This window comes from Panulirus ornatus, chromosome 55 (assembly GCF_036320965.1).
Source record: "Panulirus ornatus isolate Po-2019 chromosome 55, ASM3632096v1, whole genome shotgun sequence".
In the NCBI taxonomy this organism is placed as follows: domain Eukaryota; kingdom Metazoa; phylum Arthropoda; class Malacostraca; order Decapoda; family Palinuridae; genus Panulirus; species Panulirus ornatus.
Window position 1 is genome coordinate 39,845,014 of NC_092278.1, and position 27,867 is coordinate 39,872,880.

At 41.5% G+C, this 27,867-nt stretch overlaps 1 protein-coding gene across 3 annotated transcripts in view; it reads right to left on the reverse strand.

Moving 5' to 3' along the window:
• Sur-8 (leucine-rich repeat protein shoc-2) overlaps positions 1 to 27,867 on the reverse strand; it is a 203,127-nt gene that overhangs the window by 34,267 nt on the left and 140,993 nt on the right. For all 3 annotated transcript variants that reach the window (XM_071693535.1, XM_071693536.1, XM_071693538.1), the window contains 2 exons: positions 24,642 to 24,955; positions 14,590 to 14,714 (listed from right to left, as the gene is read on the reverse strand). In XM_071693535.1, coding sequence (XP_071549636.1) covers positions 14,590 to 14,714; positions 24,642 to 24,955 — 439 coding nt within the window. The remainder of the gene's footprint in view (positions 1 to 14,589; positions 14,715 to 24,641; positions 24,956 to 27,867) is intronic.

A 27,867-nucleotide genomic window follows, 5' to 3' on the forward strand; every position in this document is an offset into this window, starting at 1 on the left:
ACAAGTCATCCCCTTTCTTAATAAATTCTACTGTAATACCACCTAAACCTGCTGCCTTTCCAGATTTCGTCTTCCACAAAGCTTTCACTACTTCATCTCTCTTAACCAAACCATTCTCCCTCACCCTCTCAATTCGCACGCCATCCCGACCAAAACACCCTACATCTGCCACTCTATCATCAAACACATTCAACAAACCTTCAAAATACTCGCTTCATCTCCTTCTCACTTCATCACTACCTGTTACTACCACCCCTTGCTCCCTTCACTGATGTACCCATTTCTTCTCTTGTCTTACACAAGTTATTCACTTCCTTCCAAAGCATCTGTATATTCTCCCTAAAGTTTAATGAGACTCTCTCACCCCAACTCTCATTTGTCCTCTTTTTCAACCCTTGCACCTTTCTCTTGGCCTCTTGCCTTTTTCCTTTATACACCTCCCCGTCACTTACACTCCTTCCTTGTGAGTATCGTTCAAATGCCTCTCTTTTCTCTTTCACTAACAACTTTACTTCTTCATCCCACCACTGACTACCCTTTCTAATCTGCCCACCTCCCACCTTTCTCATGCCACATGCATCTCTTGTACGTACCATCACTGCTTCCCTAAATACATCCCATTCCTCACCCACTCCCCTCATGTCATTTGCTCTCACCTTTTGCCATTCTACACTCAATCTCTCCCAGTACTTCCTTATACAAGAGTCCTTTCCAAGCAGACTTACTCTCACCACTCTCTGCTCCCCATCATTTACTTCTTCTTCGCCTTCGCCTCCACAATATAGTGATCAGACATCCCTCCAGCTGCCCTTCTCAGCACATTAACATCCAAGTCTTTCTTTTACATTATCAATTAACACATAATCCAATAATGCCCTTTGACACTCTATCACACATTTCCACAACTTCCTTAGCTCTTGCCCTAGCTCCTATCTTCTTACCAACACATGTACATATTCATTCTTGCTTGCCTTCATCCATTTCTGGAACCACCCAGCCCCACAGGAAACAGCATCACTGTGTCCTGCTTCAACGAGGTAGCGCCAGGAAAACAAGACAAAAAAGGCCACATTCATTCACACTCAGTCTCTAGCTGTCATGCGCAATGCACCACAACCACAACTCCCTATCCACATCCAGGCCCCACAGACCTTTCCATGGTTCACCCCCGATGTTTCATATGCCCTGGTTCAGTACACTGATAGCACGTTGACCCCAGTATACCACATCGTTCCAATTCACTCTATTCCTTCAACACCTCTCACACTCCTGCATGTTCAAGCCCCGATCACTCAAAATCTTTTTCACTCCATCCTTCCACCTCCAGTTTGGTCTTCCATTTCTCCTTGATCCCTTCACCTATGACACATATTCTCTTTTGTCAACCATTCCTCACTCATTCTCTCCATATGTCCAATCCATTTCAACACACCCTCTTATGCCCTCTTGACCACACACTATATTTCCATACATCTCTCTAACCCTTTAATTACATACTCGATCAATCCACTTTACACCACACATTGTCCTCAAACATTTCATTTCCAATACATCCCCCTCCTCTGCACAACCCTATGTACAGCCAATGTTTCACAACCATGTATCATTACTGTAACTACTATACCTTCAAACACTCATTTTTGCTCTCTTAGATAGTGTTCTCTCCATACATTCTTCATTGCTCCCAGAACCTTCACCCCCTCCTCTCACCCTGTGCCTCACTTCCACTTCTATGGTTCCATTCGCTGCCTAGTTCACTCCTAGTTACATAAAAAACTTCAATTTGTCTTATTTTTCTAAATTCAAATTTACACTCCAACTAACGTGCCCCACAACCCTGCTGGATCTAATAACCATGCTTTTATTCCCATCTATTCTCAACTTTCACAAACTCTTCCAAACTCTGTTACCAATTTCTGCACTTTCTCACTCAAATCAGCCATGAGTATTGTATCATCAGCGAACAACTGACTCACTTCCCTGGCCCTCCCTTCCAAACAGACTACATACTTGCCCTTTTCTCCAAAACTCTTGCATTTACTTCCCTCACCACCCAAACCATAAACAAATTAAACAACCATGGTGACATTACACACCCTTCTCACTGCTTCTAGCAGCTTACCTCCCACACCATATATTCTTAAGACCATTCCTGACTGTGAATGCATCACAGTCAGGAATGCTAACCGGTACACCATGGAAGTCCATAAGTAACGTTCTTTGTGTAGAAGGTGGGTAGAAGCTGGTAGGCAGCCACTGACCTGGGAGGTATATTACCAGTACGACCCACCTAGGTACCAGAAGGTTAGTGATGACTGCATTGCGAGCCAGCAATTAATTAGATATCGCCAGCACTTAAATGGATGTCAAGTTACACTACTCTGACCCAGGTAGCTGTGTTTTCTTTCTGCCTTACCCACATGTGGAATGCTGGCATTCTGTCCCCAAACATAAAGTCTCTCCTTATCCCATACAGCACTTGAAAACACCACACACACAACTCATTCTTCATAACTCTAGATTTCTTGCAGTTAGTGATGTGTGCTAGTCCTGCCTTTTGGTGAAATAGCAGGAGCTAGGACAGGGGAGAAAGAATACTTCCCACGCATTCCTCACGTGTTGTAAAAGGCGACTAAAGGGGACAGGAGCAGGAGGCTGGAAACTCTCTCCTCCTTTTATTTTAACTTTCTAAAAGGGGAAACAGAAAAAGGAGTCATGCAGGGAGTGCTCATCCTCCTCGAAGTCTCAGATTGGGGTGTCTAAATGTGTGTGGATGTAACCAAGATGAGAAAAAAGGAGAGATAGGGAGTATGTTTGAGGAAAGGAACCTGGATGTTTTGACTCTGAGTGAAACGAAGCTCAAGGGTAAAGGGGAAGAGTGGTTTGAGAATGTCTTGGGAGTAAAGTCAGGGGTTAGTAAGAGGACAAGAGCAAGGGAAGGAGTAGCACTACTCCTGAAACAGGAGTGGTGGGAGTATGTGATAGAGTGTAAGAAAGTAAACTCTAGATTGATATGAGTAAAACTGAAAGTGGATGGAGAGAGATGGGTGATTATTGGTGCATATGCACCTGGGCAGGAGAAGAAAGATCATGAGAGGCAAGTGTTTTGGGAGCAGATGAGTGAGTGTGTTAGCAGTTTTGATGCACGAGACCGGGTTATAGTGATGGGTGATTTGAATGCAAAGGTGAGTAATGTGGCAGTTGAGGGAATAATTGGTATACATGGGGTGTTCAGTGTTATAAATGGAAATGGTGAAGAGCTTGTAGATTTATGTGCTGAAAAAGGACTGGTGATTGGGAATACCTGGTTTAAAAAGAGAGATATACATAAGTATACGTATGAAAGTAGGAGAGATGGCCAGAGAGCGTTATTGGATTACATGTTAATTGACAGGTGTGCGAAAGAGAGACTTTTGGATGTTAATGTGCTGAGAGGTGCAACTGGAGGGATGTCTGATCATTATCTTGTGGAGGCGAAGGTGAAGATTTGTAGAGGTTTTCAGAAAAGAAGAGAGAATGTTGGGGTGAAGAGAGTGGTGAGAGTAAGTGAGCTTGGGAAGGAGACTTGTGTGGGGAAGTACCAGGAGAGACTGAGTACAGAATGGAAAAAGGTGAGAACAAAGGAGGTAAGAGCAGTGGGGGAAGAATGGGAAATATTTAGGGAAGCAGTGATGGTTTGCGCAAAAGATTCTTGTGGCATGAGAAGCGTGGGAGGTGGGCAGATTAGAAAGGGTAGTGAGTGGTGGGATGAAGAAATAAGATTATTAGTGAAAGAGAAGAGAGAGGCATTGGGATGATTTTTGCAGGGAAATAATGCAAATGAGTGGGAGATGTATAAAAGAAAGAGGCAGGAGGTCAAGAGAAAGGTGCAAGAGGTGAAAAAGAGGGCAAATGAGAGTTGGGGTGAGAGAGTATCATTATATTTTAGGGAGAATAAAAAGATGTTTGACATGATATATGGTCAAGAGACTGGGCAACACGAGGGTAAAACTCTCTACCCCCAATACACAAACAGTAAACATACACACACACACACACACACACACACACTGCTATTGATCTAGCTGGTCTCTTGACCATATATCATGTCATTACTCCTATACATGTATGCACACACACACACACACACACACACACACACACACACCAGCCAAAGTCAAATACCCATTTATCAATCAGCTCCGAAGGGAGGATGAACACCTGGGTTGGGTGTGGGCCGACTACCACACCCAGTAATGTTGTCAGTGTATCGTGAAACTGAACCTATTGTGGTCGCTGCAGTCATGACCGCTATGTATTGTGGTCGCTGCAGTCATGACCGCTACGTATCGTGGTCTCTGCAGTCATGACCGCCACGTATTGTGGTCGCTGCAGTCATGACCGCTACGTATTGTGGGCTCTCCAGCCTCGTTCATCTCATTTGTACTGTTTGTTGACGAAGTAATAAAAGCGATGAAAGACAAAATGACACCCTGAAGGATTTTGACAATACTTGCATCGTCTTAAGTCTTGATGGAAGATATTGCATTGCTCTCGCTAAGCAGGAACAACATAAGTAGTTAGAGATGGCTTATCAGTACCGTCAAGATAATGGTATGGTAATCAAGACTAACCAAACAGAAAATTTGTTATAATCAGTGGTGAAAACGGGGACACAGGGTTGATGCATGTGAACGAATTGTTTCTTGAGCAGTGTGCCAGTTATGTGTATTTGTGTTCATTGTTCACAAGTGATGGTTCTGTGTCCACAGATGTTCAGTTCCATGCAAGGAATAAGGTACATCACGGTTTGAAGTTTGTATATTGCGACAGAAGAAAAAAAGAATGATGTTCCATTCATTGTGAAGCAGAGAGTGTTTGATGCGTCATTGATCCCGTTTTTATGTATGGGTTCGATTCTTGCGTGAGTGAAGATGTCAATATAACTGGACATGATAAGCAACTGTTGAGGGTGAGGAGGTAGACATTGAACCTTGTGTTAACGTTACGATGAGGCAGGTTACACGACACCCTAAGATTATGTTAGATGGAATCGACACTAAGGCTTTTCATAGAATTTGGTTTGATATCCCTGGGGATAAGGGAGGAAGAATACTTCCCACGTATTCCCTGCGTGTCGTAGAAGGCGACTAAAAGGGGAGGGAGCGGGGGGCTGGAAATCCTCCCCTTCCGTTTTTAATTTCCAAAAAGAAGGTACAGAGAAAGGAGCCAATTGAGGATATTCCCTCAAAGACTCACTCCTCTGTTCTTAACACTACCTCGCTAATGCGGAAAATGGCGAATATATATGAAAAGAAAAAGATGTTTTGGAAGCAGGTAAATAAAGTGCATAAGACAAGGGAACAAATGGGAACTTCAGTGAAGGGGGTTAATGGGGAGGTGATAGCAAGTAGTGGTGATGTGAGAGGGAGATGGAGTGAGCATTTTGAAGGTTTGTTGAATGTGTTTGATGATAAAGTGGCAGATATAGGGTGTTTTGGTCGAGGTGGTGTGCAAAGTGAGAGGGTTAAGGAGAATGATTTGGTAAACAGAGAAGAGGTAGAAAAAGCTTTGCGGAACATGAAAGCCGGCAAGGCGGCGGGTTTGGATGGTATTGCAGTGGAATTTATTAAAAAAGGGGGTGACTGTATTGTTGACTGGTTGGTAAGATTATTCAATGTATGTATGACTCATGGTGAGGTGCCTAAGGATTAGTGGAATGCTTGAATAGTGCCATTGTACAAAGGCAAAGGGGATAAGAGTGAGTGCTCAAATTACAGAGGTATAAGTTTGTAGAGTATTCCTGGGAAATCATATGGGAGGGTATTGAATGAGAGGGTGAAGGTATGTACAAAGCATCAGATTGGGGAAGAGCAATGTGATTTCAGAAGTGGTAGAGGATGTGTAGATCAGGTGTTTGCTTTGAAAAATGTATAGGAGAAATACTTATTAAAGCAATTGGATCTGTATGTAGCATTTATGGATCTGGAGAACTCATATGATAGAGTTGACAGAAATGTTCTGTGGAAGGTATTAAGAATATATGGTGTGGGAGGCAAGTTCTTAGAAGCAGTGAAAAGTTTTTACCAAGATGTAAGGCATGTGTAGGTGTAGGAAGAGAGGAAAGTAACTGGTTCTCAGTGAATTCAGGTTTGCGGCAGGGGTGGGTGATGTCTCCATGGTTGTTTAATTTGTTTATGGATAGGGTTGTCAGGGAGGTGAATGCAAGAGTTTTGGAAAGAGGGGCAAGTATGCAGTCTGTTGTGGATGAGAGAGCTTGGGAAGTGAGTCAGTTGTTGTTCGTTGATGATACAGCGCTGGTGGCTGATTCGTGTGAGAAACTGCAGAAGCTGGTGACTGAGTTTGGTAAAGTGTGTCAAAGAAGAAAGCTGAGAGTAAATGTGAATAAGAGCAAGGTTATTAGGTACAGTAAGGTTGAGGGTAAAATCAATTGGGAGGTGAGTTTGAAGGGAGAAAAACTTGAGGAAGTGAAGTGTTTTAGATATCTGGGAGTGGATCTGGCAGCGGATGGAATCATGGAAGCGGAAGTGAATCATAGGGTGGGGGAGGGGGCAAAAGTTCTGGGAGCGTTGAAGAATGTGTGGAAGTCGAAAACATTATCTCGGAAAGCAAAAATGGGTATGTTTGAAGGAATAGTGGTTCCAACAATGTTATATGGTTGCGAGGCGAGGGCTATAGATAGAGTTGTGCAGAGGAGGGTGGATGTGCTGGAAATGAGATGTTTGAGGACAATATGTGGTGTGAGGTGGTTTGATCGAGTAAGTAATAATAGGGTAAAAGAGATGTGTGGTAATAAAAAAGAGTGTGGTTGAGAGAGCAGAAGAGGGTGTTTTGAAATGGTTTGGTCACTTGAAGAGAATGAGTGAGGAAAGATTGACAAAGAGAATATACGTGTCAGAGGTGGAGGAAACGAGGGGAAGTGGGAGACCAAATTGGAGATGGAAGGATGGAGTGAAAAAGATTTTGAGTGATTGGGGCCTGAGCATGCAGGAGGGTGAAAGGTGTGGAAGGAATAGAGTGAATTGGAACGATGTGGTATACTGGGGTCGATGTGCTGTCAATGGATTGAACCAGGGCATGTGAAGCGTCTGGGGTAAACCATGGAAAGTTCTGTGGCGCCTGGATGTGGAAAGGGAGCTGTGGTTTCGGTGCATTATTACATGACAGCTAAAGACTGAGTGTGAACAAATGTGGCCTTTGTTGTCTTTTCCTAGCACTACCTCACACACATGAGGGGGGAGGGGGTTGTTATGTCATGTGTGGTGGGGTGGCGATGAGAATGAATAAAGGCAGACAGTATGAATTATGTACATGTGTATATATATGTATACGTTGAGATGTATAGGTATGTATATTTGCATGTGTGGACGTGTATGTATATACATGTGTATGTGGGTGGGTTGGGCCATTCTTTCATCTGTTTCCTTGTGCTTTCTCGCTAACACGGGAGACAGCAACAAAGCAAAATAAATAAATATAAATATAGATAATTAGGTACAAACATTTGGTGAAAGTAGTTAGCATGAACATTGGGTAGAAGTAGTAGATTGGGACATTAGGTAAAGGTAGTCAGTATGAATATTAGGCAGGAGCCTCTGAAAACACTGCATGGGAGATGCCCTCTGCCACTGGCCAGTTATGGGTGACGCACTAAAGGTTAAGAAACACTAATGGAGTTCAACAGATATAAAGACTAAATTTGAGGGTCAAGCTTTGAAGGCTAAGAAGCAGATCTGGAGTTCACCAGTTTGAAGATTCTTTTGCTGTGGCCACCCCCTTGAGGGAGTTCCTAAAGGGAATAGGTGTCAGAGATATACACAGATTGATATACAAATAGATAGATGGGTAGATATATGTGTGGTGTGAGGTGGTTTGATCGAGTGAGTAATCAAGGTGTGTGTGTGTGTGTGTGTGTGTGTGTGTGTGTGTGTGTGTGTGTGTGTGTGTGTGTGTGTGTTTGAAGTGGTTTGGACATGCAAAGAATAAGTGAGGAAAGATTGACAAGGAGGATATGTGTGTCAGAGGTGGGGGAAACAAGGAGAAGCGAGAGACCAAACTGGAGGTGGAAGAACGGAGTGAAAAAGATATAAGCTATGAGAGCCTGAACATACAGGAGGGTAAGAGGTGTGCAAGGAATAGAGTGAATTGGAATGATGTGGTATACCAGGGTCGACATGCTATCAATGGACTGAACCAGTGCATGTAAAGCGTCTGGGGTAAACTATGAAAAGGCCTGTGGGGCCTGGATGTGGATAGGGAGTTGTGTTTCAGTGCATTACACACGGCACCTGGGGACTGAGTGCGAATGAATGTGGCCTTTTTTGTCTGTTTTCCTGGTGCTACCTCACTGAAGTGGGGGACAGTGAGCTGTTTCCTATGGGGCAGGGTGGAGACAGGAATGAATGAAGACAAGCAAGTATGAATATGTACATGTATACATATGTATATGTCTGGAAAGGATCACAATTTTGCACGTGTATGTATTAGTATGTGTATATATATGTATGAATATGTTGATATGTGAATGTATGTATATGTGCATTTATAGGTGTTCACGTATATATATGTGTATATGAGTGGATGGGCCATTCTTTGTCTGTTCCCTGCTGCTACCTCACTGATGTAGGAAACACTGATTATGTATAATAATAATAATAATAATAATAATAATAATAATAATAATAACACATATTATACAGTAGCGAGGTGTAGGGCTATAGATAGGAATGTGTGGAATAGGGTGGATGTGATGGAAATGAAATGTTTGAAGACAATATGTGGTGTGAGGTGGTTTGATCAAGTAAGTAATGAAAGGATAAGAGAGATGTGTGGTAATAAAAAGAGTGGTGGTGAGAGCAGAAGAGGGTGTACTGAAATGGTTTGGTCACATGGAGAGAATGAGTGAAGAAAGACTGACAAAGAGGATATATGTGTCAGAGGTGGAGGGAATGAGAAGTGGGAGACCAAACTGGAGGTGGAAGGATGGAGTGAAAAAGATTTTGACAATTGGGGTCTGAACATACAGAAGGGTAAAAGGCGTGCAAGGAATAGAGTGAATTGGAACGATGTGGTATACTGGGGTTGACGTGCTCTCAATGGATTGAACCAGGGCAAGTGAAGCGTCTGGGGTAAACCATAGAAAGTTTTGTGGTGCCTGGATGTCAAAAGGGAGCTGTAGTTTCAGTGCATTACACATGACACCTAGAGACTGACTGGGAACAAATGTGGCCTTTGTTGCCTTTTTCTAGCGCTACCTCACGCGCACGCGTGAGGGGAGAGGGGGGTGCCATTTTATGTGTGGCGGGTCGACAACGGGAAAGGATGAAGGAAGTAAGTGTGGATGTGTACATGTGTATATATGTATATGTCTGTATGTATATGTATGTATACATTCAAATGTATAGGTATGTATATGTGTGAGTGTGGGTGTTTATGTACATACATGTGTATGTGGGTGGGTTGGGCAATTCTTTCGTCTGTTTCCTTGCGCTACCTCACTAACACAGGAGTCAGTGACTAAGTATAATAAAAACAATAATAATAATAATAATAATAATAATAATAATAATAATAATAATAATAATAATAAAAATAATAAGTGGGAGACCAAACTGGAGGTGGAAAGATGGTGTGAAAAAGATTTTGAGTGATCGGGGCCTGAGCATGCAGGAGGGTGAAAGGTGGGCAAGGAATAGAGTGAATTGGATCGATGTGGTTTACCGGGGTTGACGTGCTGTCAGTGGATTGAATCAGGGCATGTGAAGCGTCTGGGGTAAACCATGGAAAGTTGTGTGGGGCCTGGATGTGGAAAGGGAGCTGTGGTTTCGGGCATTATTGCATGACAGCTAGAGACTGAGTGTGAACAAATGGGGCCTTTGTTGTCTTTTCCTAGCACTACCTTGCACACATGAGGGGGGAGGGGGATGGTATTCCATGTGTGGCGAGGTAGCGATGGGAATGAATAAAGGCAGACAGTGTGAATTGTGTGCATGGGTATATATGTATGTGTCTGTGTGTGTATATATATGTGTACATTGAGATGTATAGGTATGTATATTTGCGTGTGTGGACGTGTATGTATATACATGTGTATGGGGGTGGGCTGGGCCATTTGTTTCGTCTGTTTAATTGAGCTACCTCGCAAACGCGGGAGACAGCGACGAAGCAAAATATATAAATATCAATAAATAATAATATAAATATTGAGGACAATGTGTGATGTGAGGTGGTTTGATCGAGTAAGTAACGTAAGGGTAAGAGAGATGTGTGGAAATAAAAAGAGCGTGGTTAAGAGAGCAGAAGAGGGTGTTTTGAAATGGTTTGGGCACATGGAGAGAATGAGTGAGGAAAGATTGACCAAGAGGATATATGTGTCGGAGGTGGAGGGAATGAGAAGTGGGAGACCAAATTGGAGGTGGAAAGATGGAGTGAAAAAGATTTTGTGTGATCGGGGCCTGAACATGCAGGAGGGTGAAAGGAGGGCAAGGAATAGAGTGAATTGGATCGATGTGGTATACCGGGGTTGACGTGCTGTCAGTGGATTGAATCAGGGCATGTGAAGCGTCTGGGGTAAACCATGGAAAGCTGTGTAGGTATGTATATTTGCATGTGTGGACGTATGTATATACATGTGTATGGGGGTGGGTTGGGCCATTTCTTTCGTCTGTTTCCTTGAGCTACCTCGCAAATGCGGAAGACAGCGGCAAAAAAAAAAAAAAAAAAAAAAAAAAAGAATATAATAATATGCATGAGAAGAAAGATCATGAGAGGCAAGTGTTTTGGGAGCAGCTGAATGAGTGTGTTAGTGGTTTTGATGCATGAGACTGGGTTATAGTGATGGGTGATTTGAATGCAAAGGAGAGTAATGTGGTAGTTGAGGTAATAATTGGTATACATGGGGTGTTCAGTGTTGTAAATGGAAATGGTGAAGAGCTTGTAGATTTATGTGCTGAAAAAGGACTGGTGATTGGGAATACCTGGTTTAAAAAGCGAGATATACATAAGTATACATATGTAAGTAGGAGAGATGGCCAGAGAGCGTTATTGGATTACGTGTTAATTGACAGGCGTGCGAGAGAGACTTTTGGATGTTAATGTGCTGAGAGGTGCAACTGGAGGGATGTCTGATCATTATCTTGTGGAGGCTAAGGTGAAGATTTGTATGGGTTTTCAGAAAAGAAGAGTGAATGTTGGGGTCAAGAGGGTGGTGAGAGTAAGTGAGCTTGAGAAGGAGACTTGTGTGAGGAAGTACCAGGAGAGACTGAGTACAGAATGGAAAAAGGTGAGAACAATGGACGCAAGGGGAGTGGGGGAGGAATGGGATGTATTTAGGGAATCAGTGATGGATTGCGCAAAAGATGCTTGTGGCATGAGAAGAGTGGGAGGTGGGTTGATTAGAAAGGGTAGTGAGTGGTGGGATGAAGAAGTAAGATTATTAGTGAAAGAGAAGAGAGAGGCATTTGGATGATTTTTGCAGGGAAAAAATGAAATTGAGTGGGAGATATATAAAAGAAAGAGACAGGAGGTCAAGAGAAAGGTGCAAGAGGTGAAAAAGAGGGCAAATGAGAGTTGGGGTGAGAGAGTATCATTAAATTTTAGGGAGAATAAAAAGATGTTCTGGAAGGAGGTAAATAAAGTGAGTAAGACAAGGGAGCAAATGGGAACTTCAGTGAAGGGCGCAAATGGGGAGGTGATAACAAGTAGTGGTGATGTGAGAAGGAGATGGAGTGAGTATTTTGAAGGTTTGTTGAATGTGTTTGATGATAGAGTGGCAGATATAGGGTGTTTTGGTCGAGGTGGTGTGCAAAGTGAGAGGGTTAGGGAAAATGATTTGGTAAACAGACAAGAGGTAGTAAAAGCTTTGCGGAAGATGAAAGCCGGCAAGGCAGCAGGTTTGGATGGTATTGCAGTGGAATTTATTAAAAAAGGGGGTGACTGTATTATTGACTGGTTGGTAAGGTTATTTAATGTATGTATGACTCATAGTGAGGTGCCTGAGGATTGGCGGAATGCGTGCATAGTACCATTGTACAAAGGCAAAGGGGATAAGAGTGAGAGCTCAAATTACAGAGGTATAAGTTTGATGAGTATTCCTGGTAAATTATATGGGAGGGTATTGATTGAGAGGGTGAAGGCATGTACAGAGCATCAGATTGGGGAAGAGCAGTGTGGTTTCAGAAGTGGTAGAGGATGTGCGGATCAGGTGTTTGCTTTGAAGAATGTATGTGAGAAATACTTAGAAAAGCAAATGGATTTGTATGTAGCATTTATGGATCTGGAGAAGGCATATGATAGAGTTGATAGAGATGCTCTGTGGAAGGTATTAAGAATATATGGTGTGGGAGGCAAGTTGTTAGAAGCAGTGAAAAGTTTTTATCGAGGATGTAAGGCATGTGTACATGTAGGAGGAGAGGAAAGTGATTGGTTCTCAGTGAATGTAGGTTTGCGGCAGGGGTGTGTGATGTCTCCATGGTTGTTTAATTTGTTTATGGATGGGGTTGTTAGGGAGGTGAATGCAAGAGTTTTGGAAAGATTGGCAAGTATGAAGTCTGTTGTGGATGAGAGAGCTTGGGAAGTGAGTCAGTTGTTGTTCGCTGATGATACAGCGCTGGTGGCTGATTCATGTGAGAAACTGCAGAACCTGGTGACTGAGTTTGGTAAAGTGTGTGAAAGAAGAAAGTTAAGAGTAAATGTGAATAAGAGCAAGGTTATTAGGTACAGTAGGGGTGAGGGTCAAGTCAATTGGGAGGTAAGTTTGAATGGAGAAAAACTGGAGGAAGTAAAGTGTTTTAGATATCTGGGAGTGGATCTGGCAGCGGATGGAACCATGGAAGCGGAAGTGGATCATACGGTGGGGGAGGGGGCGAAAATTCTGGGAGCCTTGAAGAATGTGCGGAAGTCGAGAACATTATCTCGTAAAGCAAAAATGGGTATGTTTGAAGGAATAGTGGTTCCAACAATGTTGTATGGTTGCGAGGCGTGGGCTATGGATAGAGTTGTGCGCAGGAGGATGGATGTGCTAGAAATGAGATGTTTGAGGACAATGTGTTGTGTGAGGTGGTTTGATCGAGTAAGTAACGTAAGGGTAAGAGAGATTTTTTTTTTTTTTTTTTTTTTTTTTTTTTTTTTTTGCCGGTCTCCCGCGTTTGCAAGGTAGCACAAGGAAACAGACGAAAGAAATGGCCCAACCCACCCCCATACACATGTATATACATACATCCACACACGCAAATATACATACCTACACAGCTTTCCATGGTTTACCCCAGACGCTTCACATGCCTTGCTTCAATCCACTGACAGCACGTCAACCCCGGTATACCACATCGCTCCAATTCACTCTATTCCTTGCCCTCCTTTCACCCTCCTGCATGTCCAGGCCCCGATCACACAAAATCTTTTTCACTCCATCTTTCCACCTCCAATTTGGTCTCCCTCTTCTCCTCGTTCCCTCCACCTCCGACACATATATTCTCTTGGTCAATCTTTCCTCACTCATTCTCTCCATGTGCCCGAACCATTTCAAAACACCCTCTTCTGCTCTCTCAACCATGATGTGTGGAAATAAAAAGAGCGTGGTTGAGAGAGCAGAAGAGGGTGTTTTGAAATGGTTTGGGCACATGGAGAGAATGAGTGAGGAAAGATTGACACAGAGGATATGTGTGTCGGAGGTGGAGGGAACGAGGAGAAGTGGGAGACCAAATTGGAGGTGGAAAGATGGAGTGAAAAAGATTTTGTGTGATCAGGGCCTGAACATGCAGGAGGGTGAAAGGAGGGCAAGGAATAGAGTGAACTGGATCGATGTGGTATACCGGGGTTGACGTGCTGTCAGTGGATTGAATCAGGGCATGTGAAGCGTCTGGGGTAAACCATGGAAAGCTGTGTAGGTATGTATATTTGCGTGTGTGGACGTATGTATATACATGTGTATGGGGGTGGGTTGGGCCATTTCTTTCGTCTGTTTCCTTGCGCTACCTCGCAGACGCAGGAGACAGCGAAAAAAAAATATATAAATAATAATAATAATAATAATAATAATAATAATAATCAACATGATCAAAGATTATGAAATTTTTCAGCAGACAGTTGAAGATATCCAGAACTGAAGAATATTTTCAAAGAACATTATATCTTTATCTGTATATCTTTTATTATTATTATTATTATTATTGTTATTATTATTATCATTATTATTATTATTATTATTTCTTTTTCTTCTTTTAAACTATTCGGGAAATGGCGAATAGTTTAAAAGAAGAAAAAGAAATAATAATAATAATAATAATGATAATAATAATAACAATAATAATAATAATAATAATAAAAGATATACAGATAAAGATATAATGTTCTTTGAAAATATTCTTCAGTTCTGGATATCTTCAACTGTCTGCTGAAAAATTTCATAATCTTTGATCATGTTGATCAAAATTCCTGTCTAGCTTATCTCTTTACAATAATAACCCTCTATGCTTTGGAATACAGTACAAGAGAGCAAGCATGAGCCCACACTCACAAACGGGCTTCAACCAAACTCAGATTAATGGGGTTTGGACTACAAATAACTTACCATACAAACATTACACTTACCTTTAGAAGATTATTTGACAATATAAGAACCTCTAAGTTCTGTAAACATGATATATCATCTGGGACTTTGGTCAGATGATTTGTACCTAAGTTGAGTTCCACCATGTTCATCCATGACCCAATATCTGGAAAAAAAAGAAAAAAAAAATTTCTAAAATTTACATATGGACAAAGAAATGTATATAGAATATTCTTCTCAGTTGAGGGGAAACATGTCAGCAATGTATGAATGCATACTAAACAAGGAATACAACAGCCTACCTTATTCATCTCTGGAAATACTACCACATAAAAAATAATGCAATAAAAAGGAAGAATTCATACAACACAGTCTTGTCCTCATTAATAATCAGTTGTGTTATGAAAATTAACTGAATTTACATGCATGAATAAAATTCGTTCCCTCCTTGTATCTCAATTTCTACAAAGGGAAACAGAAGGAGTTACACGGGGAGTGCTCATCCTCCACGAAGGCTCAGATTGAGGTGTCTGAAAGTGTGTGGATGTAACCAAGATGAAAAGAAAGGAGAGACACGCAGTATGTTTGAGGAAAGAAACCTGGATGTTCTGGTTCTGAGTGAAATGAAGCTCAAGGGTAAAGGGGAAGAGTGGTTTGGGAAAGTCTTGGGAGTAAAGTCAGGGGTTGGTGAGAGGACAAGAGCTAAGAAAGGCACTACTCCTGAAGCAGTTGTGGAAGTATGTGACAAAGCGTAAGAAGGTAAATTCTACATTGTTGTGGGAAAACTGAAAGTGGATGGAGATAGATGGGTGATTATTGGTGCTTATGCACCTGGTCATAAGAAGAAAGATCACGAGAGGCAAGTACTTTGGGAGCAGCTGAGTGAGTGTGTCAGCAGCTTTGATGCACGAGACCGGGTTTTAGTGATGGGTGATTTAAATGTAAAGGTGAGTAATGTGACAGTTAAGGGTATAATTGGTGTACATAAGTTATTCAGTGTTCAGAATGGAAACGGTGACGAGCTTGTGGATCTGTGTGCTGAAAAAAGAGATATACATAAGTATATGTATGTGAGTAGGAGAGATGGTTAAAGGGCATTACTGGATTATGTGCTAATTGATAGGCATGTAAAAGAGACTTTTGGATGTTAATAAGCTGAGAGGGGCAACTGATCACTATCTTGTGGAGGCGAAGGTGAAGATCAGTAGAGGCTTTCAAAAAAGAAGAGAGAATGTTTGGGAAAAGAGAATGGAGAAAGTAAGTGAGCATGAAAAGGAGATCTGTGTGAGGAAGTACCAGGTGTGATTGAGTGTAGAATGGCAAAAGGTGAGAGCAAATGACACGAGGGGAGTGGGTGAGGAATGGGATGTATTTAGGAAGCAATGATGGCTTGTCCAAAAGATGCATGTGGCATGAGAAAGGTAAGAGATGTGCAGATTAGAAAGGTAGTGAGTGGTGGGATGAAGTAGTTAGTGAAAAAGAAAAGAGAGGTGTTTGGATGATACTTACAAGGATGGAGTGCAGATGACTGGGAGAAGTATAAAATAAAGTGGTAAGAGGTCAAGAGAAAGGTGCAAGGGTTGAAAAAAAAAAGGCAAATGAGAGTTGGGGTGAAAGAGTATTATCAAACTTTAGAGAGAATAAAAAGATGTTTTGGAAGGAGGTAAATAATGCACATAAGACAATAAAACAAATGGGAACACTGGTGAAGAAGCCAAGTGGGGAAGTAATAACAGGCAGTGATGAAGTGAGACAGAGATAGAGTGAGTATTTTGAAGGTTTGTTGAATGTGTTTGATGATAAAGTGGCAGATATAGGGTGTTTTGGTTGGGGTGGTGTGTGAAGTGAGAGGGTCAGAGAGAATGGTTTGGTTGAGAGAGAAGAGGTAAGGAAAGCTTAGCAGAAGATGGAATCTGACAAGGCAGTTGGTCTGGATGGTATTGCAGTAGAATTCAAGACAGGAAGTGACTGTGTTGTTGATTGGTTGGTAAGGATACTCAATGTATGTATGGATCATGGCGAAGTGCCTGAGGATTGGAGGAATGCATCCTTACTGCCACTGTACAAAGGCAAGGGTGATAGAGGTGAGTGTTCAAACTACAGAGGCATAAGTTTGAATATTCCTGGGAAATTATATGGTAGGGTATTGATTGAGAGGGTAAAGGCATGTACAGAGTTTCAGATTGGGGAAGAGCAGTGTGGTTTCAGAAGTGGTAGAGGATGTGTGGATCAGGTGTTTGCTTTGAAGAATGTATGTGAGAAATACTTTGAAAAGCAGATGGATTTAAATGTAGCATTTATGGATCTAAAGAAAGCATATGATAGGATTGATAGAGATGCTATGTGGAAGGTTTCAAGAGTATAGGTAAGTTGCTAGAAGTAATGAAAAGTTTTTACCAAGGATGTGTGGCATGTGTACTAGTAGGAAGAGATGAAAGTGATTGGTTCCCAGTGAGGGTCGGTTTGCGGCAGGGGTGTGTGATATCCCCATGGTTGTTTAATTTGTTTATGGATGGGGTGGTTAGGGAGGCAAGTGCAAGAGTTTTGGAGAAAGAGACGAGTATGCAGTATGTTGGGGATGAGAGGGCCCTAGGAAGTGAGTCAGTTGTTGTTTGCTGATGACACAGCTCTAGTGGCTGATTCCCGGGAAAAACTGCAGAAGTTGGTGACTGAGTTTGAAAAAGTGTATGAAAGGAGAAAGTTGAGAATAAATGTGAATAAGAGCAAGTTTATTAGGTTCAGAAGGGTTGAAGGACAAGTTAATTGGGATGTAAGTGTGAATGGAGAAAAACCGGAGGAAGTGAAGTGTTACAGATATCTGGGAGTGGACTTAGGAGCAGATGGAACCATGGAAGAAGTGAGTCACAGGGTGAGGGAGGGGGCGAAGGTTCTGGGAGCTATGAAGAATGTGTGGAAGGAGAGAACGTTACCTTGGAGAGCAAAAATGGGTGTTAGAAAGAATAGTAGTTCCAACAATGTTATATGGATGCAAGGCATGGGATATGGATAGGGGTGTACGGAGGAGGGTGGATGTGTCGGAAATGAAATGTTTGAGGACAATATGTGGTGTGAGATGGTACGATCGAGTAAGTAATGAAAGGGTAAGAGAGATGTGTGGAAATAAAAAGAGTGTGCTTGAGAAAGCAGAAGAGGGTGTGTTGAAATGGTTTGGACATATGGAGAGAATCAGTGAGGAAAGATTGACAAAGAGGATATATGTGTCAGAGGTGGAGGCAATAAAGAGACCAAATTGGAGGTGGAAGGATGGAGTGAAAAAGATTTTGAGCAATCAGAGCCTGAACAAACAGGAGGATGAGAGGAGTGTAAGGAATAGAGTAAATTAGAACAATGTGGTATATTGGGGTTGAAGTGCAGTCAATGGACTGAACTAAGGCATGTGAAGTGTTTGGGGTATACATGGAAAGGTCTGTGGGGCCTGGGTGTAGATAGGGAGCTGTGGTTTCAGTAAATTACAAATGATAGCCAGACTGTGAGTGAGAATGAATGTGGCCTTTTTTGTCTGTTTTCCTAGCACACCTCACTAAGGCAGGGTGTAACGATGCTGTTTCCTGTGGGGCAGGGTAGTGACAGGAATGGATGAAGGCAAGCAAGTATGAATATGTACATGTATGTATATGTTGTTATGCATATGTTTGTACATGTGTGTATATGGGTGTTTATTTATATATATGTGGATATGATCATGAGAGGCAAGTGTTTTGGAAGCAGCTGAATGAGTGTGTAAGTGGTTTTGATGCACGAGACTGGGTTATAGTGATGGGTGGTTTGAATCCAAAGGTGAGTAATGTGGCAGTTGAGGGAATAATTGGTATACATGGGGTGTTCAGTGTTGTAAATGGAAATGGTATATACACATGTATATACATACACGTCGACACACGCAAATATACATACCTATACATCTCAACGTATACATATATATACACATACAGACATATACATATATACACATGTACATAATTCATAGTCTGCCTTTATTCATCCCCATTGCCACCCCACCACACATGAAATAAAAAACCCTCCCCCTCATGTGTGCGAGGTAATGCTACGAAAAGACAAAAAAGGCCACATTCGTTCACACTCAGTCTCTAGCTGTCATGTAATAATGCACCAAAACCACAGCTCCCTTTCCACATCCAGGTGCCACAGAACTTTCCACGGTTTACCCCAGACGCTTCACATGCCCTGGTTCAATCCATTGACAGCACGTCGACCCTAGTATACCACATCGTTCCAATTCACTCTATTCCTTGCACGCTTTTCACCATCCTGCATGTTCAGGCCCCAATCACACAAAATTTTTTCACTCCATCTTTCCACCTCCAATTTGGTCTCCCACTTCTCGTTCCCTCCACCTCTGACACACAAATATCCTCTTGGTCAATCTTTCCTCACTCATTCTCTCCATGTGACCAAACCACTTCAAAACACCCTCTTCTGCTCTCTCAACCACACTCTTTTTATTACCACACATCTCTCTTACCCTATTATTACTTACTCAATCAAACCACCTCAAAGCACTTGTCCTCAAACATCTCATTTCCAGCACATCCCCCTCCTCTGCACAACTCTATCTACATCCCACACCTTGCAACCATATAACATTGTTGGAAACACTATTCCTACAACCATACCCATTTTTGCTTTCTGAGATAATGTTCTCGACTTCCACACATTCTTCAATGCTCCCAGAACTTTCGCCCCCCTCCCCCATCCTATGATTCACTTCCGCTTCCATGGTTCCATCCGCTGCCAGATCCACTCCCAGATATCTAAAACACTTCACTTCCTCCAGTTTTTCTCCATTCAAACTTGCCTCCCAATTGACTTGTCCCTCAACCCTCCTGTACCTAATAACCTTGCTCTTATTCACATTTACTCTAAGCTTTCTTCTTTCACACACTTTACCAAACTCAGTCACCAGCTTTTGCAGTTTCTCACACGAATCAGCCACCAGCGCTGTATCATCAGCGAACAACAACTCACTTCCCAAGCTCTCTCATCCACAACAGACTGCATACTTGCCCCTCTTTCCAAAACTCTTGCATTCACCTCCCTAACAACCCCATCCATAAACAAATTAAACAACCATGGAGACATCACACACCCCTGCTGCAAACCAACATTCACTGAGAACCAATCACTTTCCTCTCTTCCTACACATACACATGCCTTACATTCTCGATAAAAACTTATCACTGCTTATAACAACTTGCCTCCCACACCATATATTCTTAATACCTTCCACAGAGCATCTCTATCAACTCTATCATATGCCTTCTCCTAATCTATAAATGCTACATACAAATCCATTTGCTTTTCTAAGTATTTCTCACATACATCCTTCAAAGCAAACACCTGATCCACACATCCTCTACCACTTCTGAAACCACACTGCTCTTCCCCAATCTGATGCTCTGTACATGCCTTCACCCTCTCAATCAATACCCTCCCATATAATTTCCCAGGAATACTCAACAAACTTATACCTCTGTAATTTGAGCACTCACTTTTATCCCCTTTGCCTTTGTACAATGACTCTATGCAAGCATTCCACCAATCCTCTGGCACCTCACCATGAGTCATACATACATTAAATAACCTTACTAACCAGTCAACAATACAGTCATCCCCTTTTTTAATAAATTCCACAGCAATACCATCCAAACCCGCTGCCTTGCTGGCTTTCATCTTCTGCAAAGCTTTTACTACCTCTTCTCTGTTTACCAAATCATTCTTCCTAACCCTCTCACTTTGCACACCACCTCGACCAAAACATCCTATATCTGCCACTCTATCATCAAACACATTCAACAAACCTTCAAAATACTCACTCCATCTCCTCAAATCACCACTACTTATTACCACCTCCCCAATGGCCCCCTTCACTGAAGTTCCCATTGATTCCCTTGTCTTATGCACTTTATTTACCTCCTTCCAAAACATCTTTTTATTCTCCCTAAAATTTAATGATACTCTCTCACCCCAACTCTCATTTGCTCTCTTTTTCACCTCTTGCACCTTTCCCTTAACCTTCTGCCTCTTTCTTTTATACATCTCCCAGTCACTTGCATTATTTCCCTGCAAAAATCGTCCAAATGCCTCTCTCTTCTCTTTCACTAATAATCTTACTTCTTCATCCCACCTCTCACTACCCTTTCTAATCTGCCCACCTCCCACGCTTCTCATGCCACAAGCATCTTTTACGCAAACCATCAAACCATCCCTAAATACATCCCATTCCTCCCCCACTCCCCTTATGTCCTTTGTTCTTACCTTTCTCCATTCTGTACTCAGTCTCTCCTGGTACTTCCTCACACAAGTCTCCTTCCCAAGCTCACTTACTCTCACCACGCTCTTCACCCCAATATTCTCTCTTCTTTTCTGAAAATCTCTACAAATCTTCACCTTCGCCTCCACAAGATAATGATCAGACATCCCTCCAGTTGCACCTCTCAGCACATTAACATCCAAAAGTCTCTCTTCCGTGCACCTATCAATTAGCATGTAATCCAATAACGCTCTCTGTCCATCTCTCCTACTTACAGACGTATACTTATGTATATCTCTCTTTTTAAACCAAGTATTCCCAATCACCAGTCCTTTTTCAGCACATACATCTACAAGCTCTTCACCATTTCCATTTACAACATTGAACACCCCATGTACACCAATTATTCCCTCAACTGCCACATTACTCACATTTCAACATATACATACATATACATACACAGACATATAGATATATACACATGTACATAATTCATATTTACTGCCCTTATTCATTCCTGTCGCCACCCTGCCACACATGAAATGACAAGCCCCTCCCCCAGCATGTGCGCGAGGTAAGGCTAGGAAAAGACAACAAAGGCCACATTCATTCACACTCAGTCTCTATCTGTCATGCATAATGTACCAAAACCACAACAACTAAGTATAATAAATATATACATTATTATTCATATTTATCATATTTTGTCGCTGTCTCCTGCGTTAGTGAGGCAGTGCAAGAAAACAGAAGAAAGAATAGCCCAACCCAACCACATACACATGTATATACATACACATCCACACATGCACATATACATACCTATACATTTCAACATATACATTCACAAACAAAATACATATATACACATGTACATAATTCATACTTGCTGCCTTTATTCATTCCCCTCGCTACCCCTTCACACATGAAATGACAACCCCCTCCACCACATGTGCATGAGGTAGAGCTAAGAGAAGACACAAAGGCCACATTCGTTCACACTCAGTCTCTAGCTGTCATATATAATGCACCAAAACCACAGCTCCCTTTCCACATCCAGACCCCACAAAACTTTCCATGGTTTACCCCAGATGCTTCACATGCCCTGGTTCAATCCATTGACAGCACATCGACCCCTGTATAACACATTATTCCAATTCACTCTATTCCTTGCACGCCTTTCATCCTCCTGCATGTTCAGGCCCTGATTGCTCAAAATCTTTTTCACGCCATCTTTCCATCTCAAATTTGGTCTCCCACTTCTTGTTCCCTCCACCTCTGACACATATATCCTCTTTGTCAATCTTTTCTCGCTCATTCTCTCCATGTGACCAAACCATTTCAAAACACACTCTTTTTATTACCACACATCTCTCTTAAGCTTTCATTACTTACTCAAACCACCTAACACCACATACTGTCCTCAAACATCTCATTTCCAACACATCCACCCTCCTCCGCACAACTCTATCTATAGCCCACATCTTGCAACCATATAGCATTGTTGAAACCACTATTTCTTCAAACATACCCATTTTTGCTTTCCGAGATAATGTTCTCAGCTTCCACACATTTTTCAACACTCCCAGAACTTTTGCCCCCCTCTCCCACCCTATGACTCACTTCCGCTTCCATGGTTCCATCCCTGCTAAATCCACTCCCAGATATCTAAAACACTTCACTTCTTCCAGTTTTTCTCCTTTCAAACTTACCTCCCAATTGACTTGTCCCTCAACCCTACTGTACCTAATAACCTTGCTCTTATTCACATCTACTCTCAGCTTTCTTCTTTCACACACTTTACCAAACTCAGTCACCAGGTTCTGCAGTTTCTCACATGAATCAGCCACCAGCGCTGTATCATCAGCGAACAACAACTAACTCACTTCCTAAGCTCTCTCATCCACAACAGACTGCATACTTGTCCCTCTCTCCAAAACTCTTGCATTCACCTCCTTAACAACCCCATCCATAAACAAATTAAACAACCATGGAGACATCATACACCCCTGCCACAATCCAACTCACTGAAAATCAATTACTTTCCTCTCTTCCTACACGTACACATGCCTTACATCCTTGATAAAAACTTTTCACTGCTTCTAACTTTCCTCCCACACCATATATTTTTAATACCTTCCACAAAGCATCTCTATCAACTCTACCATATGCCTTCTCCAGATCCATAAATGCTACATACAAATCCACTTGCTTTTTTAAGTACTTCTCACATACATTCTTCAAAGCAAACACCTGATCCGCACATCCTGTACCACTTCTGAAACCACACTGCTCTTCCCCAATCTGATGCTATATACATTTGTACAAATTTATAATGTGGGAGACAGCGACTAAGTATAATAAATATATAAATAAATACCTATATACATTTGTACAAGTTCATACTTTCTTGACTTCCCAAAGATATATACGCCATATATTACCATAGTAACACATTATTCATATTTGTGGTGAGCTTGTCAAATGATTAAATATTTAGGCTGTAGTGCTGTCAGTAGTATAATATATCCCTTCCAACAGCATGATACACAAACATCTCTTAGCAATCACGTTAGAATTTCCATATAAACGTCTTCCATTTTTTCATGTTTGCTAGGTAGTGCCAGGAACAGACAAAGAAATGGACTCTTTCACTCACTCCTGTTGCATATAATGCATCTAAACCAGTCACCTACCTACAACAATGCCTCACACACCTTTCTGTGGTTTCCCAGCTGCTTAATATACCATAGGTCAGTCTGATGACAGCATGTCATTCCCTGTATACCAATTGCTCCTATTTGCTCTACTCTTTATATGCCTCATGCCCTCCTCCATGTTTAGGCCCTAAACATTCAAGACACCTTTCACTCAATCCTTCCACCCCCTTCTTGGTTGCCCCTTTTTTCTTGTTCCCTCCATTTGTGATATGTATACCCTCTTGGTCATCCTCTCCCATTGTCCAAACATCATCATGCTCTCTTCAGCTCTCTTAAACATATTTCTTTTACTACTACACCTCTCTCTTCCCTTACCATTCTTTATTCAATCAACCTTCCTCACACCACCTACATTTCCAACACATCCACCCTCTTCTTTACATTTCTGTCTAAATTCAAGTCAAAATCTAGCATCTATACACTACTGACAGGACAATACTTTGCTCCCTCACCCATAATGCAGTTGACTTCAGCTCCCATGGTTTCACTCAATGCCATATCCACTCATAGGTATCTAAAACACTTCACTTCCTCCAAGTCTCTCCATTCACAATCACACACCAAAAAACCTGCTTCTCTTCTCTGCTTAAATTAATTACCTGCTTTTATCCATATCTACTCATGACTTTCTCCTTCCACACTCTCCCATACTCAAGACATACTGTAATTTCTTACTAAAATCTACCATTAGGAAACAAGTGATTCACCACTCATGCCCAAGGCACATCAATCATTCATCAGTATTCTATGCACATCATCAAATATTCATCAGTCTTCCATGCACATCATCCAATAGTGATCAGTCTTTCATGCAAATCATTAAATACTTGTCATCCCTCTGTGAACATTATCAAGCACTTATCAGTCTTTCATTCACATTACCACACTCATCATACTTCCTTGTCCACCATTATGCACTTACCAGTCTTCTATACACACCATGAGGATATAAAAAAAATCCAAAACTCCTTTCCATGTCACTTTCTAATCCATCTAACACAACATACACTTCTTTTTGTCAATAGCATTCACTATAACTTGCAATACTGCAAATATCCAAAAGACAAATTGAGCTCCTACATACCAAGAGGGAGTGAGGTGAGCACATTATAATTCATGTTGAGCTTGGTGAGGTACTTGGCTCTGGAGAAGATGCCATAAGGTATCTTGTCAACAAGATTGTGCTCCAGGTTGATGGCATGAACGTTGGTGAACTGGGATGGTCCTCCAACAGGGTAGGAGTTGAAGGCATTTCGTGATAGCGTGAGGGACGAAAGATTAGACAAAGAACTAAGCAAGCCTTCCGGAAGCTGGGAAATTTGGTTACCCTCAACATTAAATTCATCCAGATTAATACACTTGCTTAGTGATCGTGGAACAGCAGTCAAACGGTTATACCTGGAAAACAATAAAATTGAACATTAATGTAGCGATATATGTGACAAACAAATTCGATCAAATATCTAACTAAACAAATCTAATTAAATATCTAACTAACAGGCAGAAGGAGGAAGGCAGCCACAGAACATGCAAGTCCTACTGGCTGGTAAATGGAATGCTTTGTGATGGCAGTGCTGTGAACTAGCAGTTTGGTGGCTGACAAGTTCCTCACTGAGGTACCCGTTTTTTTCTTTCTGCCTCATCCATATGAAGGTTGCTTCAACTCATTCCACAATAATGCACTCTCTCTCTCTCTCTCTCCATCTCACACAAAACAAATATAACTCACGTTTTTTTATACAGAATCTCCAAATTTTCTTTTCTAACTTCAAATACATGAAGGCACAACAAAAGTCCCTCTAGTGCTAAACCGGAATGGCACCACTGGTCGAGGAAGGCTGAAATGCTCTCTGGGTTCCAGTGCAATGCTCACAGCCTCAGCTCCAACCTCCCATGTGTTCAACATAATCCATCTACTTCTTCACCTAATCATCATCTTTCTGATTCTGTCTATGGCTGCCTTCCCCTTTACCAACAAACCTATAATCTCTACAAACACCATATGGATCTTAAGTCTCTTAACTTCACTGCCATCAGGCTCAAAATTTCTCTACCATTTTACAACTTTCCATAAAGTTTCATATATTTTCCCCCATTTCCAACTATGCATGATGTACTCTTCAACTATCTGACCTCCTGCAAGGACCTGTTGCTCTCTTCATATTCACTTGCCAAAACTCTTCATACAAGGGATATCATTTGACACCACACACAATGGATCACTTCTGAGATGATCCTCATGGACTCAACTTGGGCCCTTCTCATTTTTCCCACTGTCATGTTCTGGAACAAACATTTACCCATTTTGGTGCTACCAGCATCAATCTATGCTTACATGGCAGGATGTTATGGCATCAATCTACACATTCTATTTCCCACAAGTTAAATTCCACACGCCCTGTTGACTATAGGCAAGTCACAAATGGCAACGGAAACACAGGATAAGTCAATGAAGTAACTTAGTGGCCTCAGTATCCCTCTAGTGACTATTATGATTATACATGAGCCTTCTTTTTGGATTCACCAGGTTTGGGATTTGTCCACAGTACTTGGTGCATTTCCTCCTGTGCAATGCATCCATCTCCTAAAGTACAACCCAGCCCCGCCATCAATATATGCATTCTTATGGCCTCAACACTAAGGAGTGTTCTTGACTCATAGGAATGAGGAAGAAAATCCTATCCTAATTCATCTGAAGAGGATAGCGAGTAGAAATCTACGTTAGTGAGAGTGAGGGCACATTTGCGACAGAGGAAATTAGGCCTCATACTGAACAAGCAGGATTATGAGCAGGATTAAACTAAAGTTCTACTGTGTTCGTGTGGTCAGAAGGCGATGATTATATGCCCATTGTGTATTCAAGTGACAAAAGCGATTGTGGGGACTTAATTCATTAAAATTTTTGCGAACCTCTTGCTAAAGAATATAAAAGAATTGTTTTCTACACATCTGGATGGGGGAAGGTGTCAAGGGGGTAAACATCGAACACAAGTTCCAGATTGCCACAACCAATTTTCCAATATACTCACCAGATTGCCACAACCAATTTTCAAATATACTCAATCTCTTTTTATCACCTCTGAACCTATAACATATTAATGCATTATTTCAGCCCCCCTTAGGTTCTTCAGATTACAATTATATTTTCATCATCTCAATCTGGGTATGCTCACACCTCATCCCCCATGAAATGCCAACTATGGCACTTTGGTGGGAGTTTGTAGGTCTAGGAGCTTGGGAGTGTGTGTAAATGGAGGAACCTGAGAGTAAATTTGAACAAAAGTAAAGGAATAGGGTGAAGCAGAGGGATGAGATTGGATGGTTTATGAGTAAGTTTGACTAGGGAGGATCTGAAGGTATTGAAGTGCTTTAGGTACCTAAGAGTGGATATGGTGGTCGATAGAACCATAGGGGCTGAAGTGAGGCATAAGCATAGGCTTAAGTCTTGGATACATTAATACTTATATGGTGGACAAGGTTCATAAATTCCATTACTGAGGGAGAATAGTATTCACATGTAACAGAAAATGCAGACCAAGTTTCATTACTACCTTTGTTTGGCGAGATACACTGCTGAGTGAGGGAGAGAGGAGGGTGTAGGTGGAAAATATGACAGTTCTCAATAGGAGATGAAGTTATAAAATCTGTTTTCATATTGTACTTTCATATCATATGCAGGTACAGCACTAGTAGTAAATATCATACATATACTAAGAAATACTATGCCTTTCACATTAAAGATCAAATGAAGGAAACTTGCCAGAAAAAGTGGAGAGGGTATGAAAGTATCTATTTCTTTATCATGAGCTTAATTTCACACCATGTCATACAGGGGCACAGCATCGGTGATGAACAAAATAAATATATTAGGAAATATTACACTTCATACTACAGTAAATAAATAAATGAGGGAAGCAAATGGTAGATCATATGGGAATGACAATGGAGGTGTTGTTTCTCTTAAATATTCTACTTATTTACGTATCGTCTGCTACCAAAGTCCTCCATCATCCTATCGATAAAGAGAATGTGGTGCATTAATGTGATTTCTTCACAAGCGTGAGGTCTGTGGGGACACTTGTGCAGGACTTCCTCCACCTTATGCAGTCCCATCAATTCATTCGTTACCTGTCCTTTACATTTAAGTTATTCTTCATTTTCATCACAAACTGATAAATTCCTCCTCGTCAATTATGTTACTCAACACTCTTCATATTTCATATAAAATCACGGTGTGTGCACAAACTATAGGTGACTGCAATCATAATGATAGTTGTAGGGATACTGAGGAAGACAAAAATTTTCTCTTG